General features: G+C 31.7%; 1 protein-coding gene across 5 annotated transcripts in view; it reads right to left on the bottom strand.

Moving 5' to 3' along the window:
• Positions 1 to 27,085, bottom strand: part of LOC127737885 (epithelial-stromal interaction protein 1-like) — a 37,675-nt gene extending 10,590 nt beyond the window's left edge. For 2 of the 5 annotated variants that reach the window (XM_052248838.1, XM_052248839.1), the window contains exons 1-7: positions 26,755 to 27,085; positions 23,062 to 23,120; positions 22,402 to 22,482; positions 18,443 to 18,519; positions 17,401 to 17,484; positions 13,599 to 13,672; positions 8,887 to 8,942 (exon numbers count right to left, since the gene is read on the bottom strand). In XM_052248838.1, the coding sequence (XP_052104798.1) occupies positions 8,887 to 8,942; positions 13,599 to 13,672; positions 17,401 to 17,484; positions 18,443 to 18,519; positions 22,402 to 22,482; positions 23,062 to 23,120; positions 26,755 to 26,990 (667 nt within the window). In that variant the 5' untranslated portion in view covers positions 26,991 to 27,085. Of the gene's footprint in view, positions 1 to 6,435; positions 6,468 to 6,926; positions 6,960 to 8,886; positions 8,943 to 13,598; positions 13,673 to 17,400; positions 17,485 to 18,442; positions 18,520 to 22,401; positions 22,483 to 23,061; positions 23,121 to 26,740 lie in introns of all 5 variants that reach the window. The other 3 variants (XM_052248841.1, XM_052248840.1, XM_052248842.1) reach the window with 3 other exon arrangements.

Below are 27,085 nucleotides of genomic sequence, written 5' to 3'. Positions count from 1 at the left end.
GGACAGACGGACAAAGTACAAAACCAAAAGTCCCTTCGACTTCGTCGGTAGGGGACTAATAACTTGAATTACAATGAAAGCAGACCACACCAACCCATGCACCTACTCTGTGCCATTGTTGCTTTCGACATATTTTTTTCCTTACAATATAATAAGCTTGCACATGTCTCCACCAAAACAGATTAAACTAAATATATAAATATTCGAATACTGATGATTCAAATTATATTGTGAACTGAATACAAAGGTATGACTTCCAATGTACTTCTTTCAAAATTGAATTCAGTACTGTTTAAGTGAACAGTTTAAAAAACAAGAGCAGCCGCTTGGACTATCCTATCATCCTATTTTCTTGTTTCTGTATAGCTTTGGTAAGCGGTCTACAAAGTTAAACCATTTTTAGAAAACACGCAACTTTAAAAGTTTGCCTGGTTCGTTCAGATAATGAAACTAAAAATGATACAACCAAATTGATGAAGACGCTAAAAGCGAGTAAACATAGCCGCCACTTTTATGAATTCCGATTGTCCTTTGAGAACTCCGGGAGACAATTTGGTCACTCTATAAATAAGAGAAATATCATTTTCAACGAAGAGAGTAGCGTCTGCAAACTGGCTCTAAATGTGTGTTAATGATGATATCTTTTAAAATCGTTAGAGATTTCTTTTTAAGAGGTAAAAGTTTGATATTTATAAGGAGGATCGAGTAGTAGTCGGGCCAAATTGTCAGTGTACTTAAAATCTAGTCAACGGTCTTCCAAATCTACTTTAAAAACATCCGGTTACAGTCGATAGAAAATTTAGAATATTACGTAAGAATGAAGATAAGTAAAATGGAATGTAAAAATTAACGTAAATAAACAAGGAGATATCAAAACATTAAAACATGAGAATCTAGAAAACTAACATGAGTGATTGTTTTTAAGCCTAATGGTATATTTCTTTCTCTGACGCAATTTTACAACCATGCAACTGATCACGTGTACAAATCGGTGTCGAGACGAGGCATGGAAGTTATAAGTTGTAGAGCACAGAAAGGAATACAGAAACACTACTGGAAACGGTTCAATGGTTTCATAACCTGCCAGCAGTATAAAATTTCAAAAGACTTGAAAATCTTCTTCCCAAATAAAAATGATCATTAGTCAATTCATCAAACCATAAAAAAGAATAAACAAATATATCCAAGGTAAATTCAGAATAAGTCCATAAAACTGACAAATTCAAACCTTGGACTTTATCAACCAATGGATCGACAGTAAAACAACTGCCATATCCTTGACTTGGTACAGACATTTTCCGAAGAAACTGGTGGGTTAAACCAGGTTTTATAGCTAGCTAAAGCCCCCACTTGTATGACAGACGTTTATAGATCCGTGATATTGACAAAATTGGGTGAGCCACCCAAACAGACATATTAGGTAAATGCGACAATAATTGAGATTCAGCAGCCAAAGTTGTGTAAACATGTATCACAGACACGCAACACAACTGACTAAATAATTCAAATACCTTTACAAATAAATCTAACAAGGACGCCAACAAAAAAATTATTATAGTTGATAGTAAATTTGACAAAGACGCCAACAAAAAAAGTTTTTGTAGTTTATAGTACACGTTTTAAATCCAATAAAAATTAGTTTACACGTTTAAAATCAAATAAAAATTAAGTCAAATATTAAAACACGAGAAAACAAAATGAAATCAACACTGTAACAACTGTTTACGACCGATAGAAAGGAGTCAAGATCAGATGACTGCTGTCATTTAAAAAATTTATAAAACAGAATATGATTAATTTATGACATATCATGACTACCACACTGCCCTAATCAAGACATCTTAACGTTGAAAAAAAATAAACAATTAAAATCAGGTAAAAGTTAGATGGATCCAGGCAAATGGACATGTAAAGTAATCATCAACGATAACGAGGTCACGGTCAAATGACCCTAATCACACAAACATGTACACTAAATATATTTGACCTACTGTATACAATATTTCGAAAAAAACCTGATCTTATACTAAAACGTTATTGATAAAAATATTAAGAAAATTGTGTCAAGGTTAGACCAACTCTGTCAAACGTACTTGCACATCGTGTAATCATTCTACAGATTAGTACTGTTGCAAATGCAAGTAATATACTGATCAAATCACAAACAAAAACATAATATTAATTAACTAGAGGCTCCCAAGAGTCTGTGTCGCTCACCTGATTCTACTTTAGTTTTGGAAATCATGTCAAAATAGATTAAAATCATAACAGATACCCTATTAATGATTGAGGTCAAATTTGGTTTAATATAGGCCCCATAATTTAATAAAAAATCCTGGTGGCCATCTTGAACAGTAAATCGGCAACAAAGTAGCAACACTTCATGCACCTCATAAGGAACATTTATGCCATGTATGCCATGTTTGGTTTCATCCCATTCAGTGCTCCTGTAGAAGAAGCATTTCTATGTATTTCCCATAGAGACTTATGTTAAACTAAGTCCCCTGCTAGCGGTTATCTTGGATGATGGTTCGGCTACAAAGTAACAACACTTGGTCAGCAACTCATAAGGAACATTCATGTCATGTTTGGTTTCATTCTATATTCAGTGGTTCTCTAGAAGAAAACATTTGATAGGGTCCTATGTTAAACTTACTCTCCCTGCTGGCAGTCATCTTGGATGACAAATCAGCTACAAAGTAACAACACTTGTTTAGCTCCTCTAAAGAAACATTCATATCATGTTTGGTTTCAATCCATTAAGGGGTTTTCTAGAAGAAGACATTTGTTAATATTTCGCATAGGGTCCTTTCTTAAACTAAGTCCCCCGTTGGCAGCCATCTAGGTAGATGGATTTGTTACAAAGTAACAACACTTGGTCAGCACCTCATTAAAAACATTCATGCTATGTTTTATTTCATTCCATTCAGTGGTTCTTCAAAAGAAGACTTTTGTATGTATTTCACATAGGATCCTTTGTTAAACTAAGTTCCCCGCTGCCAGCCATTTCAGATGATTGATTGGCTACAAAATAACAACACTTGGTCAGCACCTCATAAAGAACATTCATGCCATGTTTGTTTCATTCCATTAAGTGATTCTCTAAAAGAAGACGTTTGTATGGATTGTCCATAGGGTCCAATGTTAAACGAAGTCCCCCTCTGGTGGCCATCTGGGATGATGGATCGCCTACAAAGTTACAACACTTGGTCAGCACCTCATAAGGAACATTCATGCCATGTTTTATTTCATTCCATTCAGTGGTTCTCTAAAAGAAGACATTTGTATGTATTTCCCATAGGGTCCTATGTTAAACTTAGTCCCTCTCTGGCGGCCATCTTGGAAGATGGATCGGCTTCAAAGTGACAACACTTGGTCAGCACCTCATAAGGAACATTCATGCCATGTTTAGTTTCATTCCATTCAGTGGTTCTCTAGAAGAAGTTCAAAATGTAAAAAGTTAACGACGACGACGATGGACGCCAAATGATGAGAAAAGCTCACTTGGCCCTTTAAGCAAGGGGAGCTAAAAACCAATTGTTCAGAGAACAATTGAAGGTCTTTCTGTAACATAAAATAATGTCCCCCATGAAATATAGTCCGTTGGAATAAATTTCATATAAAATATTGTCCGCGGACATTATTTCATAATGTTATACTGTCCAGGACAATATTTCATTATGAAATAGTGTCCTTGTCCATGAAATTTTGTCTCCTCTTTCTGGACAATATTTCACTATGAAATACTGTCCATGATAATAAATCCTCTGCCATGAAATTCATGGTGAGCATTTCTAAAATATTTTCACTATTTTTCATGAAAAGTATTTGTATACCCATAAATTGCTGCATGAATTAATTATGCAAGTTTGTTTGATATGAATATCAATCAAATTAAACACCATATGTTTAATGATATTATTATCTTAAATATTAAATATGTATAACCTCCCTTTCATCATACAAAATGACATGACAACCCATCTATGAAATATTGTCTCAATGTACACAATATATAACCTTGTTTAACCTCCCTTTAACAAGACAAAATTTCATCCTATTCATCTATAAAATATTGTCTGTATATAGACAAAATTTCATATGGAAATCTGTCCTTCTCTGGACATTATTTCATAGATAGGGACAAATTTTCATGAAACAAAATCATGAAATATTGTCTTGGGGGACGATATTTCATAGGACAATATTTTGCTTCACATTTCCGCCCGAAACGATATAATATTATATTTGATATGAAAATAATAAAATCCAGTTTAACATGTCAAATGTTAGATTATTGTATACTGATTCCAAAAATATATGGCTTCTATACAATTTTGTTTGAAATAAGGGAGATAATTTGTTACTTCCGGTTTGAAAAATGAATTTCTGCTATCATTTTAGTTTACTTGACACTGATTCCAAAAATATATCGTTCTATATACTTTTACATTAAATAAGTACAAAAAAAAGCTACTTCCAGATTTACACAAGGTCACTTCCGGTTGGCTTTTTCAAGGTCAAATGGCTTGCAACCTATTACAGAAAGTCCCATAGCTTTATTATGTATACATATAAAGTAAAAGCAAAGGTCAAAGTTTAGAACATCAAATTTACCTATAACCTTGACCTCAATTTCAAGGTCATAAACCAAGGACCTCAAATCAAAAGACACTAGATCAATATTCTATTTGGTTAATGAGTTATATCACCAGACGCGTAATTTTAAATATAATAGGGGAAAAAACTGTGATTTAATGTCATGTACCCTTTCAACCAATATGTATGTGTTACTACATGTCGCAACTAACAATTTAGTAAAAAATATTTTGTCGATATCTTATACAGTTTTTGAAAAGAAGTGAAAATAAGCCAAAATCTAAATTTAAAAAATGACCTTGACCTTAGACCTTGACCTTATTTTCTTTTTTGTGGACCAAGGACCTCAAATCAAAGATTCTAGGTCTCTATCACTTATGGTTTACCAGTTAGCAATGCATATCACTTAAATCAAATGCATAAGAGGAAATAACTCTCATATGGAGTCTCCAGAATGCTTGGGTCAAAAACAAACTCCACATCCTTAAGATATAGCGAGCAATTTGTTAAAATAAATTTGTCTGCTTCTTTTACGGTTGCAGAGGAGTAGGGGTCACAAGAAAAACTGTGTTTGGGGAGATAACTCCTACAAGAAAAAGTGTTCTGGTAAACAGGGTAAGTTTCAAAAGCGTAACAACTGTTCGATATCATATACCAAATATTAAAGCGACATCTTGTGAAACAGTAATACTGCGCAAGAAAAAAAAATTAATCAGAACAAAAGCAATAGGTCTTTCCAGGGAAAGTGGAAAGACCTAAGAAATGAACTTTCCAAATGAGGCAAAGTTCAGATGAATTTTATCAGAATGCCACATACTTACAAGTTTCTATACAAAAACATACAGTCTTTAAAATCATTCTATACACATTTGTAAACTTTTTGCACTATATGCTTTGAATATCAATTTAAAAAAAATAACACTGGGATGCATTTTAAGTTGGTAGCTTCATGATGGCACATTATTTTGAATGTAAACCTTTATAGACTAAGGCCATCTGTTGTAGAAGCCACAGTAGTTTCTTTCAAAATTATATTATATATTATTTTTACATTTCATGTTCTTTCTATTATAGTACAATGTACTAGTATTGATTGGTCAGTGGGATCATGTGTACTAGAAAATTTGATGAAAATCATATGCATCATTGCTTTATAATCTCACATTAAAAAGTGTGAAAGACAAAAGCGGAAGATTGTTTTTGTGTATAATCAGGAAAATAGCAATAAAAAATATCACTTGTAAACATATTAAAATTTTCTTTAAATGGAAATATTTTTCTACACAGATATCATACCTGCTTCACTAAATGTTTGCACCTGATTACAGCACTTTGTGAATACGTGTTTTATTATGAAGGTTAATTTATTCAAATATATATTTTGCAAATCACAGAAACTATATATGACAATATTTGTTGTTGTTAACCTGCTGAGTAATTTCTGTAAAACAGACTTAATTCAAAAGCATAAACCTGTTACTCTTTTCACAAAAAATCTTACGATTAAAACTGATCATAAGTTATACTGAAATGTGCATGACTTACAAGTATTTTTACTCTTAAATTTTTTTGTGAAAAGAGCCACTGATTCCTAGATCTGAAAATCACTGACAATAAGGCATGAATCCTACTCTACCTGATGGACCTGTTAGAGAAAAACTCACAAACCAATATTTTGACTTTTCATGCATATTTTATAAAAAACAATCCAAAAGTTTTACAATTTCCCTGACAACTTGAATATCATAATGCAACCATGGTCCTATAAAATTATATCAAACTTATTCATACTTATACATCTAGGAATCAACATTTCATATATATATTTTTTATTACCTGTCTCACAAGCTACTAAGCATCAACAACAACTACAAAAAAGAAGAACACTGGTCCCAGTTTTAGGACATACAAACCATACAACAAACCTATGCATTTTATACTGTTATAATCACTACAGCATAAAATACCATTAAAGCCATATTATATGCACACAAAATGGACATAGGCCGTTTTCACATTTGAATGGTTTTACATTTGTCATTTTGGGGACTTTTATAGCTGACTTTGCAGTATTGGTTTCGCTCATTGGTGAAGGCTGTAGGGTGACCTATAGTTGTCAATTTCATTTGTCATTTGGTCTCTGGTAGAAAGTTGTCTTATTGCCAATCATATCACATCTTCTTATTTTCACATTGTCTGCATTGTGTTTTTTTAAGAAGCATACATTTCCTATTGGACATTAGTAAGTTAGTGTCAATGAAAGCAAATACACCAACCAGTCAATATTTATTATTGTCCACATAAACCCATGACAAACATAAACTTACTACTTGTTGGTTATGACAGTCTCTAAGGTTTTTCTATGGTATAAGGTAATGCTGATTCATTTTATCTTTTATAGATATAAGAGGATGGGGTATGAGTGCCAATGAGACAACTCTCCATCCAAATCACAATTTGTAAAAAGTAAACCATTTCTTCCCATACTTGGATATCCAAATGTATTCAAATAGAAAATTATACTTCAATTTGGGTTCTTTTGAATATCTAACAAAAATTAAAATAACAAAAATACCTAACTCCAAGGAAAATTCAAAACAGAAAGTCCAAATTCAAATGGCAAGTTAAAAGCTCAAACACATCAAACTATCATATTCCTGACTTGGTTCAGGCATATCCTTATGTAGAAAATGGTGGATTAAACCTGGTTTTATAGCTAGCTAAACATCTCACTTGTATGACAAATAAATCAAACAATGCAAATTTAGATAAAGCAAAAAGCATGCTATGTTCCTGTACTACTCAAAAAATTGGTAGGATTATTGTATTCATTATCCTTCAAACTTTCTCTGGACTTCTTTAAAATTAAAGTTTCAGATTTTCACAAATATTTGATAGAAGAATCTTTGCATGTTTTCTCCTGACAATGATGCAAAAAAAAATTTAATAAAATCATTAAAATCTTTACCACATAAATCAAGGTCAGAGAACAAGACTTTTCTTAGCGAATCTATATATCAAGTTATATGAAAATCTTTTTTGCAATCTAGTATATATCATTTTTTTAGAATATAAACTGTAAACACCACTAGGTTCAATTAAGATTGAAGTGTGGGTAAGGATGATCATCTTTTGGTTGGAAGCACATATTTTTTCATGCATCCTCACGCCTAGCTATAGTGTACAGTGAATGTTGGTCTTAAGAATCTGACAAATGGATTAGAATATAAAACAAAGTTGTGGAAGCAAGACATAACAACTTCATTCCCTCTGTGTCATCACCATTAAGGGTCAGGCTGTGGTTAAGATATTTTTTGTCAAAACTTCATGGAATTTTATGAAACTTGAACAAAACTTCTTCGTAATCAAAAGACATTTATAAGAACAAAATATACTTTTTTTATTTTTCTGCTTTTTACTGATTTATGGTCTTAACTTTTTTATAGTGAACATTTACACTCTAGGGTCATATTTCTAAACAATTATTGTGTTAAAACTTCATATAAATATACCGTATCAACTTCACAATAATACTTTATGGTCTTGAAGTATAGATTCTAGGTACTGACCTTGTTTATCATCTAAATTACGTGTTATAGTGTTCTTTGATTTGTCTTTGTAAATTATTACTTTTACTCTTTAGTCTAATTTTGGTAATATCCATTTGATGTGACTCGGAACTTAAACATTTCCTCATTGTGTTATTGTGTTATGGTAAATTTTTGTCTTTTGTTTTTGCTTATGTGCTTTGTCTATATGCCTTTTTGTTTGTCTTTGTTGACATATTTGTTTGTTTTTATAGTGATTAAGATTATAACACAATGTCAACTGCTGTACCCCTATTTTTGACATTTTTACCTATTATGTCTGTTTGTTTTGTTCACACATTGTTGTCAATATAATGGAATTTTGTGCGAATGTCATATAAGTGAGAGGTTAAGCTACCTGTGAAACCAGGTTTAATCCACCACTTTCTACATATGAAAATGCATGTTCCAAGTCAGGAATATAGCAGTTGTTGTCCATTTGTTTGATGTGTTTGAGCTTTTGCTTTTGCCATTTGATTAGGGACTTTCTGTTTTGAATTTTCCTCGGTATTTTTGTTATTTTACTTTTTTCAATATATATAATTGCAAGTCAAACGTAAAAAAGAATGATGCTAAACTGAAGTCAAGTCAACTGGACCCAAACCAAGCAGTGAACATCATATTTGCTTAATGTGGATGTATATACTAGTGAATATGGTAACTGTTCAGCTCTGCTGCATTTTTCATCAAACAATCTTACCATGTTGTCTGTCATTTGGCTTCCTTTCCAATCGACTTAAAAAATCATCAGTTTTTCTGGAAATTAAAAAAAAGAAAACTACATGGATAATATACTATATAATGGGTTAGTTTCTATTAAATTTACACTTACTTTGTCAGTGAAATAAATTTTGCTAAAATCAAAACTGTCCATATCTTATTTGAAACGATGTACGCATTTCAGTGCTATTAACCTTACTTGTAACAACACAGGAATAAACTATAGAAAACAATCAAGTTAAATATAAAAATGTATAGATTTAACAAGTGATTATTCTTTGAAAATAAGCAAATTTGTTCACCACTACCATTATATAAGATCATATAAAAAGTTTGTTTCCTGCCTCCTGTCTGACTTTATGTTTGAAGCTGACCCTAAAACATTTTTTGGTATCAAAATAATAGCATTTTTTGTTGTAAAAGATTATCAATCTTATTTCTACTTACTCTTCATTTCTATCTATAGCCAGAATAAATGTATGTGTGTTTTGAACCTTTGATTGATAGCTGACCCTTAAACATGTAACTGGCTTGCGAAAATCAAAGAGCTGATAGCTCTTAGGTTGAAGAAGATGCATAAAAGGTTACTTGAATTACCATGAAAGCAGCCCACACCAACCCAGCCTGCTCTGTCCCATTATTGATTTAGATGTATTTTTTTCTTCCAAAAATAATATTCTTTAATAATACTCATGTCTCAACCAAAACTGACTATACTAAACATAAAAATCTACAAATACTGTTGATTCAAATTAAATTTTCTATAATTCCATACATTTGTCTCAGCATGGTCAACTTGATGCAAGCATTTATACCAGTAATTGATTAGGTTTCACTTGAAAGTTTTTCTGTCAAAGGTAGATAGTTCACTTTGGGTATTCCGACTTCCTTCGTATAAAAAAACTGGCCACCATGATTTTAGTCAAGTGTTCTTAAAGTAGGGTTTAATCAACACCTACATCAATCAGTTGGGTCAATATCCCTAATGCACCTCTAATTGAGGAACACAAAAGTTGTGTGTAAACAAAAAATCTCTGTGTAGTGATATTGGACATGTTTCTATTTTTAACAAGTGACTGAGCTTAACCATTTGTGTTGATTTGGAAAGTAGAGGATAGATTAAATGTGTAAAAACTATGGAGCTATTAAATGTATTCAAAGTATTAAATTTTCAAAGAACTTATTGTGTAAAAAAAGGGATTTTTTACCACAAGGAGCCGCATCACGAAAGGATTTTCGGGGTATGCTAATTTATGGAAAAATGAATCTCCCTTTGTACCCCGAAAATTTAACCACATTTGTGAAAATGTCTCAGCTTCGAAACAAGCCATCATACATATCAAAGTTTATGATATGGACTGAGCTACAGAAGAAAAAGTTACCATTACCGCCTATGGGAAATCAATTATGCCTCTTGACCCAATTTATAAGATGAATTTTAGAAGTTGTCAGACTGATTTATGCATGATTGAATCTTGTACACCAGAGGAAATTGAGAAAATGAAGGTTAGTTGTCTTTTATAAATACCTAGTTATCACAGCTGGTTCTAGATTAACATTATCTATAAAGATCAGCAACAGTTTTTCGCTTTTGAAATGTATTTTTTACTGGCATGGGGCTGGAACACTTCTTTTAGGCACGATCAAAACTTTGTTTACATGAGACGCTGAAAGGCACTTCATTGTCTTGAAAAAGCACTAAATTCTTATGGAAACATTTAATATAATTAAATTGTAAGTAAACATGACACACTAAAGACATTGTATATCATTCCAGTCACTATACACATGCGTTCAAGGGAAATAATTCACTTCATACAAGTATAATTTGATACATCATTAATCCTGTATGAAATATTCCACACAGCAAGTACACGGAATATAGTAGGAATATTGAATTGAATTCCTACCAGAAAAGAGTTATATTCCAGTCAGACAGTAGTAGGAATCCATACAGAAAATAGCCGAAAAATTTAAATTATCATAGTAGGAATTTTTTAGTAGGAATTTTATATATTCCTACCAGGAATATGCAAATTAGCAGGAATAATTTGGCGGGAAAATAAAATTCCTACTAGAAAACCTGGCAGGAACTTTTCAAAATTCCATATAGAAAAAAATATTTTCTAGTAGGAATCTAAAAATATACAAAATGTAAGTGTATATTCAAATACACAACTGAGTCAATTGTTTAGTTTTGAATCTCAACAACAAAGAACAAAGAAAATGCATGGAATATATTCATTTAGAAAAAGTTGACTTTTGAAATGAATGGGGAAGCTGTGATTTATCCAAGCTAGAAATTGTGTTATATATGTAGATGGGCAAAAATGTTGATTAGATGAAATTAAAAGAGTTATGAACAAATAATGAGTAAGATTATGCACTATTGTTGAATTAAATGATTACTAAATATATTGGCAAACAGATCAAAAATTTCATCTTAAAAGTGTAAAAATTAACTTCACTCTACTTGAGCCATATTTTCTCATATTTCAATATTGTAGTTGTTTGACCCTTGCAGCATTGTGTTCCAACACACAACTTTTCATTCTTTTACCCTCCAACTTTTGAATTTGTGAACTTGAACTTGGTTGCATTTAACACAGCAAAATTTGTGTCATTATCAAACAGGAATCCAGTTTAAGATAATTAAAAAGATTCCATGAAGAAAGATTTTCTAGTAGGAATAAATTAATTCTGGTAGGAATCTTGTAGTAGGAAAAAGAATAATCTAATCATATTTTCTGTCCAAATTCCCACTTAAGATTTTCAAAACAGAAAAAAATCCATACAGACTTTTTTAAATTCCAGCTAGATAGTAGGATTTTGCAAGTGAGAAAATAAAAAATCCAGTCATAATTTTGTTCATTTTCCTTGTCTGCCTACTTTCTATATAGAATCTTTGATTCTAGGTAGATTCCTACTACATTCCTACTAGTTTCTAGGTGGAATCCTACTACTTATTTTGTATGGGTACATGTGTTTTACACAAATAATTTGACCGTTAATTTTTAGCTGGTCAATAAAATATGCAAATAAACAGGCAAACATGTCTTAAGAAAAGCATGAATTGCTATATTTAAATGCACAGTAGTAAATCACAAGATATTGTCTTTTCTCAGTGAAAAAGGGGGAGTGTCAGACCTTTTAAAAAAAAAGTGCTTCACCTATTCAGCTATTAAGCTACTAATGATTGCTCCTCATAAAAAAGGTTTGAATCAAGGTTGATAAGCCAAAAGGGAGAAGCATCTCTCTTTTTTTGTGATAAAACTTTCAAGAATTTGATTTTTTTCTCTCTCAACAATACTCATGTATTTAAATGAAATGATAACACAACCTCAGTAAATTTTTTGTCTTATTTCAGTTTCAGACATATTTTTCCAATTAAACCTGAGACGGCAAATTAGAGGTTTTAAAAAGTTCTGAATAACTGGTGAGTATTCTGTTTTATTAGGCAAGCTCTAAATTGTTTATTTATGGTATTTATGCAATTGAAATTACAGTCATTATGTTGAATATATACTGATATGAAAACTGTTGCTATGGTCTTGATATTACATAAAAATGCTTAGTTACTGATCTTTACGACTCAACATTTCGAGTTAAACCCTGAGGCAAACTGTTCGTCATGTAACACTGCTAACTGTACTTAGCATTATTTTAATCGGTCGTTATTTAATGACATCATAATACGTGTGATGTCGTAATGTTTACTTAAAATCCTCATGTGCATTTCTCACTGAATAAGGTTTTTCTCTGAAATACATTTAAACAACATTTTTTTTTCAAATAGAATTATGTGAAAGGACAAGTTTGGAAAATTTGCACTTCATTGCACTTTAATTATATGATATATATGACATTGACAGTAGTTTAGAGTGGTTTCTATAGTTGAAAATAACAGATTTCCACTGGTAAAAGTAATTAAGTATTTTAGTGCTTTTTTTATGAAATCTACATCTTTGCATAATTTCTCGGTTAAAAAGCATTTTTAGACATCAGAAAATTTTATTAAATGCTTTAACAGGGTCTGTGTACTGTAATTGAAGGTTATCATCAGATGTTTTATCAATGTTATGACTTGTGAAGGTAAACTGGACAAAACTAGATATCATTGAGATGGGAGCCATCTCTGTGGGCCCCGCTGTGAATAATGTGTGGTAAAAAATTTGTTTCTTTATCATTGGACATGGGGTTGTCAATTAAAACCAAAGTTTTTGACCTTGACCTTTGACCTAGGAATTTGTACATACATTATGACACACCCTCTGGTGTTGGTTAATATACATGTGAAGTATAAACTTTGAAATCATAACAGTTCTCAAGATATAGAGAGGACACAATCTTTACCATAGGACATGGGGTTGTCAACTAAAACCAAAGTTTTTGACCTTGACCTTTGACCTAGGAAGTTGTACATACATAATGACACACCCTCTGGTGTTGGTTAATATACATGTCAAGTATAAACTTTGAAATCATAACGGTTCTCAAGATATAGAGCGAACACGATCTTTACCATAGGACATGGGGTTGTCAACTAAAACCAAAGTTTTTGACCTTGACCTTTGACCTAGGAAGTTGTACATACATAATGACACACCCTCTGGTCTTGGTTAATATACATGTCAAGTATAAACTTTGAAATCATAACGGTTCTCTAGATATAGAGATTTCTAATTAAATTACCTTCTTCTGTCTTCATCCCATTTATTTTTCTTCTCTGCATCTGTCTGATGTGATCTTAATTTATTCTTGTCTGCCTAAAGAAAATCATAATCTATACAAAGTGTGTTAAAAGGACTATACAAACAGCAAACACTGTTACACTCCAAGATGAGTCATTAAAATTCTAATTAGAACTTGTAAAAATCATTTTTGATGAATTGTTAATTAGAATAGATTACTGTTAAATTATAATTAACACAATTCTTATTCAAGTGTCAACATTGTAAAAAGTAAAATCACAAAAATACTGAACTCCGAGGAAAATTCAACTAGAGGCTCTCAAGAGCCTGTGTTGCTCACCTGATTCTACTTTGGTTTTGGAAATCATGTAAAAATAGATTAAAATCATAACAGATACCCTAATAATGAGTGAGGCCAAATTTGGTTTATTATTGGTCCTGTAATTTGATAAAAAAATCCTGGTGGCCATTCAATCGGCAACAAAGTAGCAACACTTCATCAGCACCTCATAAGAAACATTTATGCCATGTTTTGGTTTCATTCCATTCAGTGCACCTCTAGAAGAAGCATTTGTATGTATTTCCCATAGGGTCTTATGTTAAAGGAAGTCCCCCCATTGGCGGCGATCATGGATGAAGGATCAGCTTCAAAGTAACAAAACTTAGTCAGCACCTCATAAGGAACATTAATGCCATGTTTGGTTTCAATTCATTCAGTATTTGGTTCTCTAAAAGAAGACATTTGTATATATTGTCCATAGTGTCCTTTGTTAAACATTGTCCCCATCTGGCGGCCATCGTGGATGAAGGATCAGCTTCAAAGTAACAACACTTGGTCAGCACCTAAAAAGGAACATGCATGCCATGTTTGGTTTCATTCCATTCAATGGTTCTCTAAAAGAAAACATTTGTATGTATTTCTCATAGGGTCCTATGTTAAACTAAGTCCTCTGCTGGCGGCCATCTTGGATTATGGATCGGCTTCAAAGTAACAACACTTGGTCAGCACCTCATAAGAAACATTCATGCCATGTTTGGTTTCATTCCATTCAGTGGTTCTCTAGAAGAAGTTCAAAATGTAAAAAGTTAACGACGACGACGGACGCCAAGTGATGAGAAAAGCTCACTTGGCCCTTCGGGCCAGGTGAGCTAAAAGGGAAAGTCCCCAATCAAATGGCAAAATCAAAAAAACAAACACATCAAACGAATGGATAACAACTGTCATATTCCTGACTTGGCACAGGCATTTTCTTATATAGAAAATGGTGGATTGAACCTGGTTTTATAAGAGTTTATTGTTTTTATTGGTTAATACAAGGGTAACATTCATCTCAAACACATGACTCTGCAGGTAACATTATTTTCAATAAGCAGAGCAATCACTAATGAATATATCATTTTAAATTATATATCAATAATTTAAAAGACAACACATTAATAGGAATATTGATTAGGAATTTGTATTGCTTTATAATCAATGGCAATGGACAAAACTCTTCAATATACTAATCATGAAAGGTTTATTTACATAAGATAGATTTGGGATATCCTACACTAGTATCCCAATTTTGAACTGAAACAACCATTTGAATCTGAACAGCTCTAAAAAGACTGAACAATAAAGTAAGTCATGTTCAGTCTTTCAGTTAATTTTCATATTTATTCAATGTGGTAAATTAAGTACTGTTTAGACTTTTCACTTGCAGTAAATTAAGATCTGTTCAGTCTATGTTCAGTATTGTTATTTACCTGTACAAAATAACAACATACTGAAATTACAGAATTGTCTGAAAAGCTACTGAACAGATTGACTGCGCAAGCCAAATGTCTGAACAGAACTGAATTTACAACAAGAAAATATCTGAACAATAATTTAAAATCTTAACAATGCTTAACAATTTCAGGTCAAGAATTTGCATATAATGTTAAGATCAAAATGGCCAGTTTAAACAACATTGATTCAAAAAGTATATTATTTTTTATCAAGAGCAACTACAGCAGGCAGCAAGACTTGTATGATGCAGCTCATCCTAAAATCCACTCTTAGCTTATCCTGTGAACTTGAATAAGGAATGTTGAGTCCTTGGTTTTCACTTTCATTAACTATAAATCATTTAGAGTATACAATTTAGAAACGGTAAACTAGTAAAACAAATGTCATGTGAAACTGCACTACAGCATTTCCTTTCATTATAAAATGAGACAAACTGTAGGTGATCTTTCCAGGTTACTTCTTTCTTAATGGGAGAATACAAGGGGGCCTATATTTTTCACTTATGGTCTATGAATAATACTGTGCAAATAATGTGATAAACTCTACATATTTATAGCATCCATGGAGACTGATGGTCCACAAGGAGCAGCATATGCAGAGTGGTGTAATAAAAAAACGAGAGGCTCTCAAGAGCCTGAATCGCTCACCTGATTTGTTAAAGCTTAATTCATTCATCAATCATGATTTATATTTTTGAGTAATAATGTATATCAGTGTTTGCTTAAAAATGCACCTTTTTTTTGGAAAGGGGGGAGGGGGGGTCATTTTTCTGAGCATGTTCATGCAGATAGATCAATACTATTTTTCTCATTTACACTTTCTTCTTATCTACTATAATTTTCAAGAAAATAATCAAAATCTAAAATTTCCTAATAAATAACTACTTCTAACAGTAACCCAACAATAAATTCTCCAAATTCTCCAATTGGCATGAAAATTTCATAATAGATAAATATTTAACTAATCATCACTCTAACTCTCTTTCACGTTTGCTCTAACTGCTTTAGTTTTTGAGAACTGCATTTGACCCCTATGTTTTATTTTTAGCCATGGCGGCCATGTTTGTTGATGGATCAAAACTTCAGATACAATTTTAACCTAGATACCCTAAGGAACATTTATTTAAAGTTTGAATGTATTTGGCCCAGTAGTTTCAGAGAAGAAGATTTTTGAAATAGTTTACGACGAGAGACGACGAAAATTACCAAATTAGTGGCAGCAACCCAACAATGGTTTGTTTAATTTGTTTGAAAATTTCAGGGCTGGTAGATCCTGACCTGTTTAACATTTTTATCCCCCCCCCCTCAGATTTGCTCTAAATGCTTTACTTTTTGATATATAAGCAAAAAACTGCATTTGACCCCTATGTTCTATTTTTAGTCATGGCGGCCATATTTGTTGATGGATCAAAATTTCGGATACAATTTATAAACTAGATATCCAAAGGAACATTCATTTAAAGTTTGAAGGTATTTGGCCCAGTAGTTTCAGAGGAGAAGATTTTTGAAATAGTAAGACAGAAAATTACCAATTTAGTGGAAGCAACCCAACAATGGTTTGTTTGATTTGTTTGAAAATTTCAGGGCTGGTAGATCTTGACCTGTTAAACATTTTTACCCCATGTCAGATTTGCTCTAAATGCTTTACTTTTTGAGATATAAGCCAAAAACTGCATTTGACCCCTATGTTCTATTTTTAGTCATGGCGACCATGTTTGTTGATGGATCAAAATTTCGGATACAATTTATAAACTAGATACCCTAAGGAACATTCATTTAAAGTTTGAAGGTATTTGGCCCAGTAGTTTCAGAGGAGAAGATTTTTGAAATAGTTTACGCTGACAGACGACGACTACAGAAGACGACAGACGACAACGGACGCAAAGTGATGGGGCCCTTCGGGCCCGGTGAGCTAAAAATGAAATTGATTTGCTTCTTTTATAATAATAAACATTTTAAAAAATCAATAACCTGTTAAATGTGTACACAAACTGATAAAGTTTGTTTGTTTGACCTATTCAATGTCTTACTAATTCTCTTTGTTTGTTCCGTTTCTGTTCTATTTCTTCTTCTTCCCTTTTCTTCTGCTGTGCTCGGTATCCTTCTCTTCTCTCCTGGATTAACACATATGTAGTATATCATACAAGCATATAAAAGACACATTAGTAAACAGATTTAAACTAAAAGGGACATTTCGATTGGAACAGATCTCAAAAGACAGGTTAATAAATCATTGAGTACTGTTCAGTCTTTAAATAGTTTCAGACAATGAGTAAATTCAGTACTGCTCAAATTCTTTGCTTGGGGTCAATTCACATCAGTGCATTCTATTTTCTTTACATAATTGCCTGAAAAAAGACTTATTATTAATTATTTTTTGCTTATTATTCAATGTCAAATATTTCATCCAGATCAACTGGACCAGATGAGAAAAAAATAAACAATATATTCAAGGTCGGTCTGCAAGTGAAGTTTTTCATGAATATCCTTTAAAAATGAAGGAGTGAGATTGCTCAGAATGCAATTTTCCATAAAATTACAATTTCCAAGGGGCATAAATCTTGTATAACTAGATGATTGGCACTGATTATCAATCATTTATTTGTCTGAGACATTGCTGATAAAAAAACTTTGATATATATCTAAGAAAAATCTGACAGGAGACAACCAGTGACTATATATATATACATTAATATATATATATGTACTGACTTTAAATAATGTATAGAAATAGCATCAAACAAGTCATATACATCATTATCATGAAATAGCATCAAACAAGTCATATACATCATTATCATTTCACTCAATTTTATGTTAACTCTGAAACTGTTTTAGCTTAATTTCTGTAAAGTGAATAAGTTTTGGATTATAGTCCAAAATATATTGACTATTGTATGTTTTCAATACTTTTTTTTTGTTCTACATTTTTTTTTAATTCAAGCTGAATCTCAAAGGTAAGTTAATAAATCCCATGTTTATTCTGGTGGGTTTTTGTATAAACATACATAAATAATATTTAAGCTAGGTAACAAACTTTAAAATTACACATTGCAAAAATTAATCACTTACTCGTTGTCGCATACTTGGATTTTTGTTGTCCTGAATCAATTTGTTCCTTGCCTGCTGCTGAGTTATATTTCCTCCACCTTCAAAATAAAAAGTTTTAAAATCTGAAGTTATAAATGCCATTCAAAATCTCTTGGTTTTGATAGGTTCATAGCATGGAAAATAATCTCGCTAAATTTGAAAACTCAGAACATCTTAGTTCTATTCTGATGAAACTTGCCATAAACTAATAAACATTTCTCAGGTAACTGAAAGCTTCTTGAAAATAAAAATTCAACAGCCATCTACTAGTATTAGGAAAACATATTAGAAAATCTTTTACTGTGACTTGACTGTAAGTATTGCTCTCCACTTATTGCAGTTTATTCAAAATTCTGACCAAATTGCAATTTGTTTTATCATACAAAACTGTTCAACTGGTCAGAATTTAAACAAACTACTGTAGAAAACCACAGTCAAGTCGTGAGAGTGCAAGGTGATAAAATAAAGCATACTTACAATCCTAATAGACTTTACTTCTACTTCATTGATATGATAATGTTTTATATAAGAATTTCTATACATTCTTTTATTGTAATTCCAAAGGTGATAAGTAGTAATTTTCAAATTGCTGTAAAAATGTCTGAACTAAGCTTTCATACAATTTTTCTTTTAAAAAATCTTCTAAACTCTCAATAATAAGACATCAGTTTGAATTAAACCATGTTATATTCAGTAAAATATATGTGAAATTACAATACATTGTTAATAAGTTTCCATGGGATATAATTTAAAATCATTGATCATTTGAAATATTGATCTTTTATCTCTTTAAAACTTCAACAAAACATATTTAAGCTTTAAGTACATTTCACAAAGTACTTTAGAGATAAATTAAAAGAAAACTTTGTAGCATGCATACAAAAACACATTTTTTGAAGAAATGATTTAAAAACTTAAATTTGGACATTTTTTTAGCAGTTCAGAAATTAACAACCTATCACCTTTTGAAAAACATTTGATGAGATAACACTTATACATATGAGTGTGAGACAACCTTTTAATTATAAGGGATCTTTTCTTATTGAGAAATAGTTGCTGCTGAAGAGGTTAGATTCCATCTTATCATTAATAGACTCAGAATTTTTATTCAAAGATGTTTATATTTTCAAAGCTTGTAAACCTAGCAAATCCCCTTAAAAATCCAGGTTCTCTCACTCTCTCATAAAAATTCATACTTTTAAACAATTTTCTATATGATAAGGCTAAAACTTCCTCAAAAATAGCTCTACCTAAACAAAATTCAACCTCAATCAGTAGCTTTTTATTATATCACTTTATAACTGAATATTCTATCAATTGATTAAGGTGTTACAGAACAAATGTGCAACCTGATATGATCAAGCTATTTTCTATACATGTCAGAAGGATACAAATTCCACAAAAAATCACTCAATTAGAATTTAAATTAAATAAAATGCTTCGCTGAGCGCAGCCTGATACGACCGTAGAGGTCGAACCCTGAAAAGTTGGTACAAATTTGCTTGATACTGTCTGAATTTGGATTGTGATTAAATTTTTGACATAATATAGATTTCTGACCCAAAATAAATGTGGTCAATGATCTTACAAATCTATTGCGCAATACTGTGCAATTGAAGATTTCTTCTTGAAACTTTTCAAAAATTCAAAATTTGAAAAATTTTGAAAAAAAATATGAATTCTCTAAAAAAAAATTGGAAAAAAAAATCCCCCCCCCCAACTTTTTGAAACCCCCCTTGGAGCAATAACCCCAAAACTCGATCCCAGCCTTTCCTTTGTAGTATGGAACCTTGTAGTGTAATTTCAGAGAGATCCATAAACTTAAACACAAGTTATTGTCTGGAAACTAGAAAAATGATTGTTTTTAGCCCCTTTTTGGTCCTATATTCCTTAACTATTGGCCCCATAACCCCTTAAATAAATCCCAACCTTCTACTTGTGGTATTAAACATTGTCGTACAATTTCAGAGCAATCGAAATACTCATACACAAGTTATTATCCTGCAACTAGAAAAATGCTTGTTTTGGGCCCCTAATTCCTAAACGGTTGGAACCATCATCCCCAAAATCAATCCCAACCTTCCTTTAGTGGTATTGAACCTTCTTAAAAAATTTCATAGAGATCCATTCACTTAGACTAAAGTTATTGTCTGGAAACCAATGTGTCTTTGGACGGCGACGAAGACGACGACGACATCATACCATTATACGATCCCAAAAAATTTTTTGCGATCATATAAAAATTAACTGTACTTCTTATTAAACATTGTACTAACAATACTAGCACCAGTCCACCATCGCCAGAAGTGAACAAAAAAAAAAAAAAAATATCTAAAATGAAACATGGGTAAAATTACTAGGGATGTCAACGAGTACTCTAGTATCGCTCGGTAGTACCGAGTATCGAATACCAAAATGATACTCGACTAATCAGTTTTCTGTTAAAATGTTGTTGCCTTCTTAAAGAAATAATATGTTTATTAAGAGCGCCTCCCAGGAAATTAAATATTAATCAAAATTAATCATATTTAAAATACGTTTGAACTTTCGAATGTTTGCGTTTAATTGTCATTTAAAATTCCTCCGAACATAGGTAGACTATGAAAAAGAGCTCCTTTCCAAGGCTTGCACTTTTAGCTAATCGTGTCTTAATCATTTTACCCCCTCTGTACCGTCAGAGCAATATTTTCATCAACAGGACTGTTAGTTACATAACAAAGTTGAGAAATCGACTCGTCATAGAAAATAACATTTCTAAACAAGAACAAATTTATTGCACTCTGTGTGGACCCTCAGAAAATGGTTAAAGGCATCAGTAAGTTCTAATCATCACCCCTTTGTTGAACATTAAATGTGTTTTTTATGATTCCCAAATACTATTGTTTGAGTAATCATTTTTCTATAGATATTTATTAATTAATTGATTAGATCATTGCCAGTTTACATAATTAGTACATGTGGTTAATGAGCTATTACTTAAGGTATAAAATTCTTTGGACTATTATCTAGTCTTGGGTAATAATGTTGAGGGTTTTACGTCCATAAGACAACGTCCCACAATACGTAAAATGGGTATAATTTTGTGTTTCCATTTTGTTGATGTTTTTCCGAGCGAGTACTCGAGTATCGCTCGGTAAATCTAACAAGTACTCGATTAGTAAATCTTCACCGAGTTGACATCCCCAAAAATTACACAAGGTGCTAAAATCTGATATCAAGAAAAATTACATCAATTGTAATGGAATATATAGATATAAAATAATATGAAAAACCAGATAACTGGCACATTCCAAAGATTCCAAGCCAGATCAATTCAAATGGAGAAAGAGGAAAAAATTTTCAGCTTAGTCAGAATAAAGTGACAACTTTCTTGCAACATGTTACCTTGTGAGCTTGCACGTAAAAAATCTCAACAGACATGTTGGTCTATTACAAAGCAAGGCTGATATTCATTTCATAGCCACATGGTGTAATTCTAAATAGGGCTGATAGACTAACCAATTGAACATTTAACATTTGTACTTCCCTTTTTTGTAGGCATTTTCTCTTGGTTTATAGGGTCATTTCTGTATGGCAGACAGAAATTAATGTATTATTTGACCTATAGCCTAACAATTCTTGCTATCACCCCGGGTTTTTGGAGGGGTTCGTGTTGCTCAATCTTTAGTTTTCTATGTTGTGTTTTGTATATACTGTTGGTTTTTTTTTTTGGTCCTTTTCTTATTTTATCATGGTGATGTCAGTTTATTTTCGAGTTTGAATGTCCCTTTGGTATCTTTCACCTCTCTTTTGCAAAGGATCTTTAATATTGTTATTCCCAATACAGTTCCAACACAAGGCTTTCTATTTAACATCTAAAAGTAATTATTGCTTGGCATTAAAAAAAAATACTGATCCAGATGTACAATGTATTTAGAATTATTTGGTATCCTATATATTACCTGCAGTTCCAACATAACTCAGAGGCCCAACTTTCTTCTGTTCCTTGTATTGTTGATAGTTTGCTGTTTCCTGATCTGCCTCTGTAAAATCATAATATTTTGTTAGATTATGTGAATACGTTTGTAGTTAACATGTCATGCCATCATTTCATCTATAATGATTACTGATTTTTTCTTCACATCACACAATTTAGAAGACACTTAATAAATCATTGCAGGGGAAGATCAATGCAAATCGCAACTACCACTTGCACCTTTAAATTAGAAAAAATAATTTTTTCGTATAAAACGCATCAAAATTGTTTAGTCATTCCCCCACTAACCTCAAATCCGGTATTCTTGCCTGCATTGACATACTAATGGTGTCTTAGTAAACAATACATTTTTCACTCAGAGATTACTGACAATCAATTCATTAATACATGCAAACAGTACAACTGATGAATTTTCATTTATTTTAAATTTCTGAAATTGAATCTTGTTCCTTTTATGTGCATCTCAAATTTGCTATGCGAGAATTGTTGCCAGCTGGGAAATATCTCACAATCTGATTGATCAGACTGACTCCTGCACTTTAATGAACATAATTCTATCTCTTGAATTGTATAACTCATGGACATTAGATCTGGAGGTGTAATAGTGTACAATCTATAGACTTACGTCTCTGAATTTCTTGTCTTTTTTTCTCATTTGGTGATATCATTGTATAACAACCCTGACTGAAAAATAAATCAATATAGATTAATCATCTAATATAAAAACAAGAAGATGTTGTATGATTGTATTGGTATTAAAGTATTGCAGTATCATCATCTGGCAAAATAAAAACTGGTAAAGGTACAAATGTATCAATATTTAATTGTACCAAGTATATAATGTCATAATATGTACATGTATTTTAACATGAAATTCTTTGAAATGGCACTGTTAATTTATACATGTAGTTACTTTTCTTAAAAAAAGCAATAGATGGTGACAATACATATCCTTGTCTTTTAGAAACAAAAACAAAAAGTATTTGATAGTCCAAATATCTTATGTGCTTTAAACCTTAGAACTATTTCTCAACAATCATGACAATTGACCATATATGCGTATATAAAGAATGTCATTTTGATTTTCAGTTAAAATGCAATGAATAATTAATGATGGCCAATAATATGGATCTTAAAAAAAATTAAATTACAAGACATGATGTAATTTTTGCTTTTATTGGCCAGCAGTACTTTCAGTAGTGGGCAGAAGAGGGGTAAACCATGTAGTTATAAAGCATTTTTTTTTCTAATTATGCGAACTGCTATCCCTACCTGTTTCCCTAGCAAGGATTTTCTTAATCAAACAAAAAGTAGGTAATCTTTCTGAATCAAGTATTGATGTCCCAATATTTTTTTTATATTCTAATGTATATTATAAAGCTTTTTACTAGTAATAAGTTGATGACCAGTAACCCCCAATAATGACACAAAAAAGTACATGTTCAAGCAATATGACACAGTCTGCTGATGGGTCATGAAGGACAGTCATTTTTCTGCAAAACAAATTTAGTTTTTTATTTAATTAGACGTACTTTTTTATAAATTGTTTTACAATTAAATTTGTAAACTAAGTGAACTTGTTCAAAATATGAAAAAAATATTTGTCAGGAAAATAAAGTTTTTAACAAGTCCAGTCCAGACTTTTTACATAATTTGATAACCATTAATGAAAATGCATTTATAGGTTTCTTAACGAGTGAGAATTGGACACTGCTTGATACATGTATCAAACTTGAGTTATTTAATTCCAATATAATAATAAACGAGCCTTCAATGATTTTATTATTACTATTTGAATTAAATAACAAGATTTGATATATATTAAGCGATATCCAATTCTTACAAGTTGTTAAACCTATTTCTATTATGGTGAACACTCTCATTGTGTTAAATGAAAAATTCCGCGAATTGTTGATCTAGTCTTTTGCACGTACCAGTATGATGTCATATATCCTGTTCCAACGTCAAACTTTAACATCAGACATTTTAAAACTTTTCATACGCCTCAGAATGTAATAAAATTTGACAAACAGAAGATTTTCAGGAAAAAAGTGTGAGTGTTTCGTATCACAATTCGTGCAGTGTGATATGAGAAATATCTCTTTATACAAGAAATAGATAACAGGCCACAACCATGAGAGATAAGAGAAATAATGTTAGTGTTCAAAGGCATAACTGATATACCACGACCGAAAAGGTATGGTAAGAAAAGCTTTGGTTATGAGGCAGCCAGACTATGGAACTCCTTAAAGCTTGCCTAAAGAGACAAGGAGTCTATCAATCTTTGGCCAGTTCAAAAATTTATTTCCACATGGGTTTTTTCAGAAAATTGTACCTGTAGCTCATGTAAGTAATGCTATCTCTTGCTGCCTCAGAACTAATCTTTTAAGCCTGCTCAGGAGCTTTATTTATATCCATTTATCTTTTTATCTTTTATATTGATATAAAATAATTTGCTTTCTTAAGCTATAACTAATAAGCTGTCTTATTTTGCTTCTGCTTAAACTGTGCTTTGAGACCTCACAAAACATGTTTAACCCCACCTCATTTTTGTACCTGTCCCAAGTCAGGAACCTCTAGCCTTTGTTAGTCTTGTATGTTTTTTTTTATTTTGGCTAATTTATATGTTTTGGAGTTTAGTCATGTTAGTGTGACTTCTATTTTCGCTAAACTTACTAAGTATACATTATTGTTTATGGGCCAGTTGAAGCCCCACTTAGGGTACAGGATTTTCTTGCTGAATTGAAGACCCATTGGTGGCCTTGGGCTGTTTTCTGCTCTTTGGTCGGGTTGTTGTCTCTTTGACACATTCCCCGTTTCCATTCTCAATTTTATTTAGTTACTTACATTCATATGCTTGTGTTTTTACTAGTGCTCTATTTTATTGTTTTTTCATGTTTACGTTTTATTGCTTGTGTGTGTTTTATGTGAATATGTTTATCTGCTCTTTACATTGCATGTGCTTTGTCTGTATTGATGCTTTTAATGCCCATGTGTGTTTTATATAGGCAGTGTCTGCGCAACCTGCATACGGGGATGAGTTGCCAAATTGGCATTCGTAAGCTAAGTGTACCAGCTTCTGGTTTTATAATTGAATGTCATCAGATCTGGAATAAAACGTGAAATAAACGCAGAAATTATCGCAATTAGTGAATAAATTGATTACACACAGAGATGAGAAACGTCCCTGGTTAGTTTTTAAATATTTTTCCTTTAAGTATTAACTATACATGTAATTATATAATGGAATCTATGATAGAAAAATTTAAATGATAATCAAATAAAAAAACATTACAAACAAATCAGAAAAAAAAAAAGAATAAAAACAGTTTAAGTTCTTAAAATAAACAAAATACATTATCTATACATATACATAACACATAATTAATTCAAATTAATTTATTCATCATACATAACATTGTTCATTTTAACCTTTTATATATGAACACCTGAAGTATTTTATTATATTTCAGGTGCAACAGTAGAAGTAGTAAAAGATGAATCCGGAGTTCTGAATGGATGTATAATTATCAAATGCATCTATTTTTATGCATATGGAATTTGATACTTGCTTCTTTAATTTATGTATACACTCAAGCTTTATTTTTAGTCGTTTTAGAGATCTTAAAATTTTGGTTTCTGTTTTGCATTTTACTAGAAAAATTATTTTCACACTAGTTTTTACATAGCTTTTTTTCAAATTCAGTATAATTTTATTCTTTTAAAATGTGCATTTACATTTAATTTCTTATTTTATCATGTTTTCTTTACAGGGACTGTACAGTTTTATTCCTTTAGTGTGCAATGTTTATTATATTATGTATTTTTAACTAAGAAATACAAATTAAAAAATTTCATTTGCCATTCTCTTCACTGAATTCACAAAATCCACAAATTACAGATAATTTCCATGTACATTTCATGTTTTATTCCCGATCCAATGACATTTACTTATAAAACCGGATGCATGTATGCATAGCCTACAAATGCCAATTTGGCTACTCTTCCCCGCATGAGGGGTCGCGCAGACACTGCCTTTTATATATATGTTGCTATGCTTTATATGTTGCATGTGCTCTGTATTTATTCATATGTTCTGCTTGAATTGTTTGCATGTGCTGTAAATGTATATGTTGTACTTAAAGATTGATCCTGTTATGTTATTATATATTTATATATACCAGTCAGTTAAAGAGCTCTAAAGAGCTCGTGTTTTATGTTGTGATTTTTATAGGCCCCAAGGCCACCAAGTTCTTTTTACAATGACCCTCAGGCTCAGTACATGTATAATTAAATATGTTTACATTCAACAACATACTTTGACATTCTCTGGTCAAGTGGTTGTTCTTGAGGTTGCACATTTTCTGCATCAGAATTTCTTGTAAGTGATCCCCTGCCTGCTCCTGTTGATAAATTTCCTCCTCCGGTTGCCATTGCACCTCTGCCTCTGTTTACATTTGTTTTTGGTATTGTTCCAGTGCCTACTTCTTGATTTCGATTTTTTGGGTTTCGATTTCTGACAACAGCTGGTTTACTTGTGAATGTCTTACTCATGTTGACCTACTAAAGTTCTTTTCATAGGAATTTCCAAAAACTGTTTTCGACTTTCACTTTTGGTAACTCGGCGGATGTTTTGTAAACTAGTCTAA

This window comes from Mytilus californianus, unplaced genomic scaffold (genome assembly GCF_021869535.1).
Source record: "Mytilus californianus isolate M0D057914Y unplaced genomic scaffold, xbMytCali1.0.p SCAF_4, whole genome shotgun sequence".
Lineage (NCBI taxonomy): Eukaryota > Metazoa > Mollusca > Bivalvia > Mytilida > Mytilidae > Mytilus > Mytilus californianus.
This window is presented reverse-complemented; position numbering and strand designations above follow the sequence as displayed.